We start from the raw sequence: 12,131 nt of genomic DNA on the forward strand, positions 1-12,131 counted from the left end.
TGACTAAAAATGGAGCTTAAAATTATATTTCTGTCAAAATCAATTTATTCTTTAAAACATCATCAGAAATAAACCGTTTGTGGAAACTTATCCTCTTTAAATAAAACTTCGCCATGACTAAAGTTGACATAAACTCTGAAATGTACTGAAATGTACTGAAATGTACGTTTTCTTTGAAAGATCCCCCAAAATACACCATTTATTGTAGCAGAAACGGTAAATATGAGCATTATGGTCAGAATTTGAATATTCCGACAGTCCTCAAATGGATCATGGGTTATGAAAGTTAATAATAATAATAATCAATTTTATTTGTAAAGCACTTTTCATAAAGTAATCTCAAAATGCTAGTGCTAATGTTATAAAAAGTGACCAAAACAAGGCTTAAAATTTTGATATTTGTGTCAGAATCTCTTTATTCTGCATGTGTCATTTAAAATATCCAATCCAATCCAATCCACTTTATTTATATAGCACAATTTTAGCAAACACAAGGTTTCCAAAGTGCTGCACAAACAATAAATACATAACACAATACAAAGAGATGTAGTAAACAATAGATCAGTAAGATGCAATAAATTAAAAATGGGATAAAAATAAATAAAATAAAATATAAAATGTACTGCCCGCACAAAATAAAATATGCATGAATACAATAAAAACAAAAAAATCATAAAATCAACATAAAATCAACATAAAATCAACACTCTACGTGGTGTTAAAAGCCAACGAGAAGAGGTGGGTTTTAAGAAGAGATTTAAAATGAGACAGTGAGGAGGCCTGTCTGATGTGCAGCGGCAATTCATTCCACAGTTTTGGAGCTGCGATGGCAAAAAATAAACCAGATCCTGTTAACATTAAATTCTGCTCCTCAGAGACACTGTGAAGACATGATTGATTCTGCTGACACAGAAATCTGTTTACACAGAGCAGAGAGGAGAGGACAGGAGAGGCTGTTTACACAGAGCAGAGAGGAGAGGACAGGAGAGGCTGGAAACATGACAATACTCCAATATTTACAATATGTGGAGGATACTCTTTTTTCCCCCCAGCATTCATGACACTTGTGGGCACATGGAAAAGTGTATTCAAATTTAAAAAAAAAAGAAAAGTATTTTTCAGAGAAATTCAACTGGTTTCTTCTTTTTATGATTTCTGTCATTCTAACTGTGTTATTCTGCACAAAGACATGTTTGAGTTGTTCCCACTTCTAGGCATGACTGTGCTGATTCCCTAGAGCTGCAGGACTAAAGGATTTATATAGATCTTATGTGTTGCAGTGAAATACAAGGACACAGTCAGTAAAATTTAAAAAGAGTCAAAAACGCCATCTTGTTGGGGTTGAGAGAGTTAACTGCAGCCTTCACCTGCTGCTTGTGTAGAATAATCTTTCAGACTTTCACACAGAATTGAAAAATGTTCAGTTCAGTTTTCTTCCTCGTCTCTCGACCTTTTAGTTGGGTTTTTTATCTTGGAAAGGAATTTGTTCATCAGCCGTGCTGTTAAACGAATAGAAAAGGACAAGTTCAGCTGATGATTAAATCACAGAGCGGAATGCATAACTAATGGAAAGACTGTTAACTTTCGTGTCCTGTTCGTTAGTTCTACCCTCTTTCTAGCTACTGAACATTGGATAATCTTTGAGACATTCAGGCGGATCATTGGTCCAGGATGTGTAATAGTGGCTAAAAACTGTCAAATAAAGCTCTGAATACTAGAGTCTATATATCCACATTAAAACTGTCCTCTGCTCTCTGTCCTCGCTGAGCCAACGTATACACTACTGGTCAAAAGTTTTAGAACACACCAACTTTTCCAGAATTTAATTGAAAATGATGCAGTTTAATGTCTCAGTGTACTCTGAAATTAATGCACATTTGCAGCATTTAAAATTCTTTATTGAGCATGATAGTGTTTTGAAAGTAAAAAAAAGATTCAAAATCACATTTTATGTTGGACTAAAGGACTAAAAAAAGACACAAAATGACCAAAAAAAGACACAAAATGACTAAAAAAAAGACACAAATTTACCAAAAAAAGACACAAAATGACTTACAAAGACATGAAAAGAATTAAAAAATGGACAAAATAGCCCAAGACTCCATAGAGTTAAGTTGTTAACCCATTTCTCGTTCCCTGAAAAAGGCCTACTTATATAATTCTGAAATGTACATTATTTTCCAGTTTTGGTTAAGCTTACCTTTTTTTATTTACCTCTGGCAGTTCACCACTTACCTTTGTACCCTTTCAAGCTGTTCATTTGACTTGAACTGCTTGAATTTCAATAAAAAACTGGAAAAATTGGGGTGTTCTAAAACTTTTGACCGGTAGTGTATATCTCACCAGAAACAAAGCGTTTCCAGCAGCTCTCCAGAGTGAGTGAATCTTAAGAAGCCGGCCTGGTGTTTCTGATCGCACTGAAACTGCAGAGAACGTCTGCAGGACGATGACGTAATCTGTCCGGTTGCGGTCACAGAGCTGTGGGACCGTAGAGTGAAGAAGCAGCTGTCCATCATGTTGCAATCATATTTATTTTTAGTTTATCAGAATAGCAGCTTGTGGACGACTGCTGTGGTGTTTTTTGAGATGCTCTTAAATCACCTTTGAGGAAAGTTAATGTAAAGGAAAGGTTTAGCTGTATAAACACACTATCTGTTATCCCAGACAGCAGGAAGGGACATTTGGATATTTGTCTTTCAAACTTCATACTGAATATATGTTTTGATGCATTTTTGTTGATTTCCAAATAAGAAGAAGATGACAGTATTAGTTAGTAAATGTTTTTTGAAATTTGAACTGCAGGATCACATTTTGCTTTTTCGTACATCAGCAGACTAATCGCCCGACTTCTTCACCGGAATTTAGACTGTTTCTGGAAACTTAAGACAACAACAAACTGGAGTTTAGTTTCTCAAAATAATAAGCCTCCGGACTAAAATTTCCAGGAACACAGTTTAAGTGAAACTCACATGCATCACATGATTTGGTGTGAACGCAGCCTTCGACTTATTTTCTTTGAGCACAGATGTTCTGATCTAAATCTTAACTTTTTGAATTATTTTATTGTACGGCACAACACTAATACACTGACGAGCTTGAAGTATTCTGTTTGCTATGTTTATCATTCACAAAGTTATTGGAAATAGTATAATTTGCACCAGAACGCAGGTATCTTTTGGGGCACTTTTAATAAAAAATGATAAACCATACTGAGCCCTGCATGTGACTGTGACTTCCTGGGTTTTAGACTTTTATCACATGACCTCCCCCCGGCTGTCTCCTCTCTATATTTCCAGTTAAAGGACAAAAAAAAAAAAAAATCCCGGAAAGTGAGATAAAACAAAATAACTTCTCCCATCTCATATTTCAACTCTCTACCTTCCTGACAGCCGATATGAAACTCCGATCCTGAGGTCTGCACATTCTTCTGCGCGCTCACCAAGAACAATTTTTATGGGTTTGATCAAATTAGCGAGTGTAGATATATCAAAGCCGGGCTGAATAATAAGCCGGTAATTGCTCCCTCCCTCCTCCTCTCTCCGGGGTTGGCCCGGTGTTATCAGCTCCTCGTCTCGCTGCCTCTCTGCCTCCCGGAGCTGCCAATCTCTCCCAGGGCTTGTCTCCATCTTATCTCGGCCTCACACTTCACGGAGAGGAAGCTCTTAGAGGGCTGGGCCCGGCAGATAGCGACTGACCTGTCTCTTCCCTCCAGAGCCGCTTCTTTTTTAAGGAAGCTGCAATCTGCTAACTGAACTCAAATGGCTGACTAGATTATCCCCCCTCAGCCCCTCCGCCCCTCCGCCCCCCGGCTGCTCGTCTGTGGGAGGAGAACACGCCCTTTACTGTCTGAGGACGGGCGTATTCCTCCTTCTCATCTATTCCCTCCCTGTCTGTGCACCTGTCTCTCCGTAATGAAGCGGGAAAGCCGCCTGTGGACTCAGGTGGCACGTCTTTGAAGTTGCCGCCCTGTTGGGAGTTTGAACTCGAGGAAGGAGGGCCCCTGTGAACGTGTCAAAGGCAGAAAGCTGACAGAAGTTAAATGACTCCCATAAACCTGCCGCTTGCTGCCTCTTTAAAACATCTCTTCCCATCTTTGCTCCTTTGATTGACTGTGTGATGTCTGCAGGCAGCCGGAGAAGAGTTGCACTTTGTTCCAAAACACCTAATCAAGGTGGAGGATCTTTTGGAGTGAAAGCTGTTGAGTTTCTCTTCTCCTTCCTTTTTGTTTCCTCTTTTATCAAAGTCGATCACATTTTCCCTTTGAACCCTTTTCTCTTCCAAAGATTGAACTGTGTCGTGCACACCTGGGGATTTCAAATACGTCTTTTCTTTTATCAACACAATAAAAAGCGTCTGTGGTTTCACGCTTACAATCGCAGGAGAAGACGCAGGTAGAAGCAGCGCGGAGAATGCAAATCGCTGCTTCAGCATCTCTTCGTTTCACAATAAAAGCGCGGCGCAATCTAGAAAGCGTATCGTAATTGAAAAGAGTGCGTTTAAGGTAGATCGGCTTAAACGGCAGTTAAGCCTATTAACGTCTTATCACAAGTCACAGCGCATTTTATTTGCTGATTAACCCTCGATGGGAGATGTTCCATGCAGCAGGATGTTGGTGATGTTTTTTTTTTTTCTTCCACCAGCTGCTGTTTCCTGTTTTGCCCCTGTGGGACAAGAAAAATGTGCAGAACAGTAAAGGCTCTAAGTGTGTCCGCTGTGATTTGTGTGTGTGACAGATGGTGCTGCTGACAGCGGGGAGCTGGACCTGAGCGGGATCGATGACAGCGAGATAGAGCTGGTGAGTACCTGCCGCCTGATGACAGCCACTCTAATTAAAACCCACAGGTTGAACAGGTGCAACTTCCTGAAAGTTAGAATTCTTGCACGAGCTCAATGCACCGAAAATTAAGACGATTAGACACAACGAAAATGACGAAACATCTTCATCAAGGGTGTTACGACACATGTTTCCTGGAGACGCTGAAGTGATGCACAAGGCCTGGACAGGCTTCGATTGTGCTCCAGATATTATAATAGTAAGCAAAAGACTAATTGCAAGTAAACAACAGATATCTGCAGTGATATCTGAATCATGCATTTCAGTGTTAAAAGAAACTTTAACTTAATAATCCACTTAAAGGAACACTCCACCGTTTTTTCATATTAAAACATGTTATTCGGTCAAGTAAGACGAGTTGATACAGACCTCTTGCGTCTCAATGCGTGCACTCAATCGCCCTGGCGCGCGGCGCCACTTGGCTAGCACTTAGCTTAGCCCAGTTCATTCATTAGGATCCAAACAGATGGACAGTTAGAAGCAACCAAACTCCTCCACGTTTTCCCTATTTAAATACAGCTACACGAGTAGTTAAACGACCAAGTATGGCGACACAAAATAAAACGTGGCGCTTTGGGAGCACTTCGACTCGCCGCAGTAATATCATCACTCCTGAAAAATCTTCTCCCCTCAGGAGTGATGATATTACTGCGCCGAGTCGAAGTGCTCCCAAGTGCTATTCCGCCATACATTATAGTTCTCCTTTTTATCCGCTTAGAAAAGCGCCACGTTTTATACACGTAGTTATACACAGAAGTCGAACTTTTTTGGCTTCATGCACCACTGAGCAGCTTTCATGGTGAATCAGCAGAGCTCCGCCTCCAAAACTGTATCAGTTCTTCATATAACTAAATATTGGTTAAAGGACTGCTGTATTGGATCGTGTAATAGTACCTATACAGTGAAAAAACAGCTTAGATTAACACATAAAACTCGTGACCTCATAAATAAAATGACCAGTAACATGTGACATTGACTTCCTGCTCCTCTCTGCAGTATCTGCTGAGTGACAAAGAAATCCAGGTGAAGACGGCGCTGTGGATGGCAGAAAACTCCGACTACCTCAAAGAGCAGAAAGGTGCGTTCAGAGTGATCTCTGCTGGTTGTTTAAAGCAGATTCTATTTGTCCCTAAATGTCCCTTCCACTCTGTGTTTTATCAGTTAAACCTCCAACAGAAGCGAGCAGAGTTTCAGGTCCTCTGTGTCGTGTTGATGTTCTTATCTCAGAGTTTGTGTGTTCAGACGCCGTTCTTGTTTCTGCTTTTTCAGAAAAGGAAGCAAAGATAGCGAAGGAGAAGGCGCTCGGGATCTACAAAGAGAAGAAGGTAACGGCGTCCAGCCTTAAAGAGTCAGATAAGGAGGAGGGGGGCAGAGTGGGGTCAGAAGTGGTCTCCAGGTTTAGGTGGACTCGGAGAGGAAAGGTCCTGTGTTCAGATGGTTGATCAATCAGACAGAAAAAGGGGGAAAAAGAGCGAAACACAGCAGAGAAAGAACCAGTAAGGCTTCATATGACAGGAAACTATCCAACCACCAACATCTGACCCTGATCCATCATCCGTCCTGCAGGTCTTCATAAAACCATTATTTCTCTCAGGACAGTCCTCAATAATGACATTCTTAGTCTACTTATTTTATTTCTTAATCTAAACCAGTGAGTCTCGACATGCCTCTGAAAGCTGTGAGTCCCCAAAAAGATCAACTTTTCACATCTAAAATCCACCCTCTTATAAACGTTTAAAGGGAGACACGACAGATAACCAGACAAAACTAGATATTCACCATGAAACCTCTTCCAGTTGATTATTTACTTTATTTTTCTAGTTTTCTAGAATTATAATAGGTTAATATTGTTGTTTTTATTTTTATTATTTTTTTACTATATTTTAATTGGCTAACATGTTGAGCTGTATAAAACATAGCAGCAGTTTATATATTAAATAGGTAATATTAATTTTAAAAAATTGTATGTTTGATTATGAAATTGAGGCATCATCTAATGCAAACTTTAGTGAATTTAGAATAAATCCACAGATATAAGTAGACACATTTTTGTAACTTAATGTGTATTTTGGATGTTTTTCTTTGTTCTTTCTTTGCTAGTTTGAAAGAAATATGATTGTAAATTGTGTTTTTGCACAGATATGACTCTGCAAAGATTACTTTCTGAAACAAATAACAATATTTTTTATATTTATATATATTTCATTTTAATATGTATTATTATTATTATTATTATTATCCTTAACCACTTATCTGAACATGGGTCGCTGGTTATAAAATATTAGTGATTATTTACATAATTGTACATTATAAAAACAATATATATTGTCAACAAATTCTGGAAATGATAACTAAGAAAATTAAGAATAATAAAAAAAAATGGCTGAATAAATATCAGTACTGCATGGTCAATGTCAGATAAAATAAACACTTTAAAAAAAAGAATAAAAAATAAAATAAAAAGTAGCTAATATAATTTCTTAATCACCCCAAGCATTGTTTTTTTGCATTATATATTATGTTAAAAACTAAAACAATATTTTGTATGCCTTAGATAGGCCAATATCAGCTGATCATTTCTGATGACTCTGCAGAAAAGATGCAAATGCACCCATCACAAGTGCACAGAACTTTGCTTGTTTTGTCCCTAAACAGAAGATATTAAAATAAAAAAAATATAAAACAGAGAAAAAGCTGCAAATCTGCTGCAACCAGAGACTGTTTGATATTTTTTCTTCCATATATGATAGAAACAACTTGAGTTGAGAACTATGACTGATGAGTTGACAGTAAACGAGTTAGAGAGACAGATGTGAGACAGACTAAACACAGACAGACAGGCGGTCCTGTGGAACTGGTCCCTCTCAGATCCCATTACTGGTTTTGGCGGCGGCCCTTTGTCAGAGCCAACATCTGTTCTCTGCTTTTAACTAGCTGGATTAAGTGCAGAGATCTAATGAGACATGCAGCCTCCTGACAGCCTGATCCAACCAGCAGCACTCTGTCATCTCCCTGACAAACCGACGAATAAATGAATAAAGCGGAGGAGCTCCTCGTTATGAGCGTGCATGACAAAGGCAGCATCCTAACACTTAATATTCGGAGTTGATGAGCTGCTGCTGCTGCTGCAGGAGTCGCTCTACTGTCAGTGCACGCTTTGACTGAAATCGCCTGAAATTAACTTGCAGAGAAACTTAAACCTGCGTCGCTGTTGCGTGAAATGCGTTTAAAAGTTTGTGTTTTTCAGTCATTTGCAGCGAGGTCAAGGTGAACGTGAATAAGCGACGCTGGGTGATAACCCCAATCTGCTGTCTTAATTGAGATAAATGGCTGATTACAGAAATGTGTTCAGCTGTACATTTGCTTGCAGATGACGATCGTCGGGCAAATCTTTCCCATCTGCGACCTAACTGATCTAACGGGGAGACAAAATAATTCCAGATAGCCTTCGACCCGTCTGCTGAGTGGAATCAGAGTAAATTCAGTAAAGTTAGAGTGACCACACGGTCTTAGCCATGACTCGTTTTCACCTCTTCAACTCCTCGAGGACGACTTTTTATCAGCTTGCTTTCAAAATTAAAATTTTATATTTGACTATACTTTTGTATTTTTTACATTTCTGATTTAAATATGGAGAGGCATCGTTCAGTTTTTATGCTCAACATATCTGGAACAAAACTGCAGAAAATCTGCAGTTTAGAGATTTTAGCCGCTTTTTCCCAAAAAGGCTACAGCACCCGGATAGATTAAGGGACTACTCTCGTTTAGCGATTTTAAAATTTTATATTTGAATGTACTTAAGTATTTTGTCCTTAATATTTTATCTGCTTGTTTTAAGCCTTAAATTTTTATATATTTGAATGTCATTTTATGTCTCTTTTAAATGCTTTTAATGTTTTGTGTAAAGCACGTTTAATTGCCCTGTTGTTGAAAGGTGCTATACAAATAAACTTGCCTTGCCTTGCCAGAGGCTGCAGCACGCTCAGGGTTAACGCCACAGTGAAGATACTGGTGTCATATGAAACTAGAAGACCTCAGCACCTTTAGGATAATCACAGCTTCTCTTACTTTACAACCACAAACTGGTGGTCGAGTCTTTGGACATCTAGAGGAGGTCTGGCTCTCCCAGGTGTATTGAGGTTTTCATGGAGATAAAACATTCATGTCGCTTATCTTTCTGCTTTCTTTCATTTTCATTAAAAAGAAACCACACTTATACATACATCACTTATAGAAACCAGACTTTTGTCTCTATTCGGCCACATCCACAATGTCGCACTTTCAGGTATTTCACAACCTTTTCAAATAACATCGCCACAAGTGTAGGTAGAATTGATTTATACATATTCAACAATCTACGTGTGAAATTTCATTTATGTGCATTGAAATTTACATGTCTAATTTACAATATGAAAGTAACTGATTAGAGAAAGCAGTAAGAAAACTCAGGTGATGATCTTAACGGAAAAAAAAAGAACATTCGGCTTGTCATCCAGTGTCCCCTGAAAAAAACAACAGAAGGCCTCTGTTTTACAGCGAGGAGATGAAAGTAAACGATCTGTGACAAATTAAGTGACGTTATTGTCCTTTTGTCGACTCTATTAAACCGAAGGCTAACGTACACAGTTAAATCGATATATACGGTTTGAAAGATAAGAAGTTAGACTAGTTTCACAGCCCTTAATTAACATAACATAGTCATTTATATTAGTAGCTGTTGTGAAATTGTCATGTTTTCTGTCAGTCGTGTGTAGCCAGTGTCAGTGTATCAGCAACTGCATATGTTAGCTACTGCTGTGTGAGTCTGCCTGCATATAACCAGCAGAACATTTAACCAGTGCAAAGCTGATGCAACCAACAGATAAACATCGTCCTCAGCTGCCGGTGAAAGTCATCATATTTGCTGCAAGAACTTTTTGTACAGATTCAGATTGTTGCAGAGTTGAATGATTTGATGATGCAAATTTCTGATTATTTTGCATGAATATAAATGATCAATCGTTTACTTTGTATAGGTGAGTTCATGCATCTGTTTGGCCTGAAGCAATAAATACAAAATATTTTCCTCAAGCACAGAAGAGGAAACACTGTTACTACAATTCTAGCACATGGAATAAAGGCTTCACTGTGCTTCTGTCCTTCTCACGCTCCCCTGCTTTCTTTGCAAGTTATTACACTTATTTTCTATCAAGTTTATTTTGATGTCATAATAAGTAAGCAAGTTCATTTATATAGCACTTTTCACAGATAAAATCACAAAGTGCTTTCCAGAAAGAAAAGAAAAAAAAGGGTAACCTAAGACAATTAAAACACAATGAAACATAAAATTATAAAATAATATGTACAATGCAAGCTGGTCATCCAAATGCCTGTCTAAAAAGATAGTTCTCAAGGTCATTTTAAATAGAACACGCCTTCCCTCGTAATTTGGACAAAAGCTACACAAGAACCCATCGACTTGACTTGCCATTAACTCACTTTATACAGTAAATAATGATATTGGTTTTCTGGGATGGCTATTGAATTTTATTTGTATACAGCCCAAAATCCCAATTTTATTTAGGGCTTTACAATCAGTGCAGCATACGACACTCTGTCCTTTGACTCTCACTTCTAATGAGGAAAAACAACCTCTTTTACGGTAAAAAAGTTGAATAAAAAAAATCCTAAATAAGGTCTGTGATGTTTTTGCTCATTCTGGTAAAGGGTTTTTCTTTGACAACAGCTCAGTTGTACTTAATAATAATAATAATAATAATACATTTTATTTGTAAAGCACTTTTCATACAGAAATCTCAAAGTGCTACGGAAACCAGAAACAAGAAAGAGAAAAACTCATTAAAATCAGCAGTAGATAAAAAGACACGGGAAATAAAGTACATTATGCAGAGACAAAATAAAAACATCTAGGGACAACCTAAAAATGCCTCCCTGAACAAAAAAGTTTTAAGCCCTTTTTTAAAGGTGACTTTGTTTTTTCCCCCCGACAGCCCAGAGGACCGGCCAGGAAGTTCCCTCCGATCCGAGCCAGCACGGCGGACGAGGCCATCGGGAAGATGCTGGAGCAGAAGAGGATCTCCACCAAGATCAACTACGACGTCCTGAAGGACCTCAACATCAAGCCCGGCGCCAGCCCGGCCCGCCAGGTCGAGTCCCCGAAGACGGAGCCGGCCACCCCCAGACTGACCGCACGCATCCGCAAACCGGCCCGAGCTCCTCTCAGCCTCAGCACGCCGCTCGCCACGCTGGGGAAAAGGTTGGTGCCGGGCCCGTTTTTACACTTGTGAGCAGGTTTCTGTAGAATAAACCACCTAGTGTATTCAGGTTGATCAGAACCAGGAAAATATGTTATCAGAAGTCTAAAAACCAGATCATAAGTTCAAAGTTCATAAGGTCAAAGTTTGTCTTTCATGATAAAATCACTCCTGATGTCTTCATAAGTACGAAAAACAGGTTTGTGCTGTTTCATAGAGGTTCCACAAATCATTTTGGAAACTGATGCTGTTGAACAGTGTGATGGTGTGTTTGAGTGTGTGGACGTGTGTTAGTTGTGTTCATTTTAAGCCGATATCAGCCATACCATACAACATAATTAGTGCTTTAATTATTTGTCTATTAAGTGATTAATGAAAATTTGATAGTATTTGTTGATAAATATGTTGACAAAGATAAATGCCAAAAAATTCTCTGTTTCTCCAAAATGAAGATTTGCTGCTTTCCTGTAAATCTGTTGGAGTCATCGTTGAACAAACAGAATGAGCAGTTTTGGCTCTGCAGTTTTGTTGTTTTTGGCTTGTTTTGCACTATTTTGACATTTTTTAGACTAAATGATTGATTAAAGGAATCATTATTTGCACCTCTAACCTTAATATAAATCTGCTGCAGCAGGAAGAAACTCTGATCGTCCAACAGGAGTTTTTGACTTTGATTAATAACCGTTTTGATTCATATCCACAACAACCTGAGCTGACTGACTGATAAGACAAAGATCAAATGGATAAAAAACGTTTTTTGAAGGGCAATAAAACAAGAAATATTAACCCAACCTTCACATTTTTTTGTAGCTGTTATAACATCAGGCAGCATTTCAACAGGACAATAAAGAAAGTCAGGTGAGAAAGAAGTCTTTCTTGCCAGTTAGTTAACAATTACAGTGTTTTTATTGGCCTTTGGGATAATATAAATACTCAATGACATGTATTCTAGACATTTTTTTTGCATAAAAGTTACATATTATACCTTTTTAAGAACAAATCCACTTAGGGAATAAAGATTTTCTCCTCTTTTTTTTTTTTTT

General features: G+C 38.3%; 1 protein-coding gene across 1 annotated transcript in view; it reads left to right on the forward strand.

The window, feature by feature from the left end:
- LOC131988652 (transcription factor IIIB 90 kDa subunit-like) overlaps positions 1–11,132 on the forward strand; it is a 90,397-nt gene extending 79,265 nt beyond the window's left edge. The window contains exons 13-16 of the mRNA XM_059353820.1: positions 4,734–4,795; positions 5,831–5,912; positions 6,104–6,159; positions 10,825–11,132. Of these exons, the coding sequence (XP_059209803.1) occupies positions 4,734–4,795; positions 5,831–5,912; positions 6,104–6,159; positions 10,825–11,121 (497 nt within the window). The 3' untranslated portion in view covers positions 11,122–11,132. The remainder of the gene's footprint in view (positions 1–4,733; positions 4,796–5,830; positions 5,913–6,103; positions 6,160–10,824) is intronic.
- The last annotated feature ends 999 nt before the right edge of the window (positions 11,133–12,131 follow it).

Source organism: Centropristis striata, chromosome 16 (genome assembly GCF_030273125.1).
Source record: "Centropristis striata isolate RG_2023a ecotype Rhode Island chromosome 16, C.striata_1.0, whole genome shotgun sequence".
Taxonomy (NCBI): domain Eukaryota; kingdom Metazoa; phylum Chordata; class Actinopteri; order Perciformes; family Serranidae; genus Centropristis; species Centropristis striata.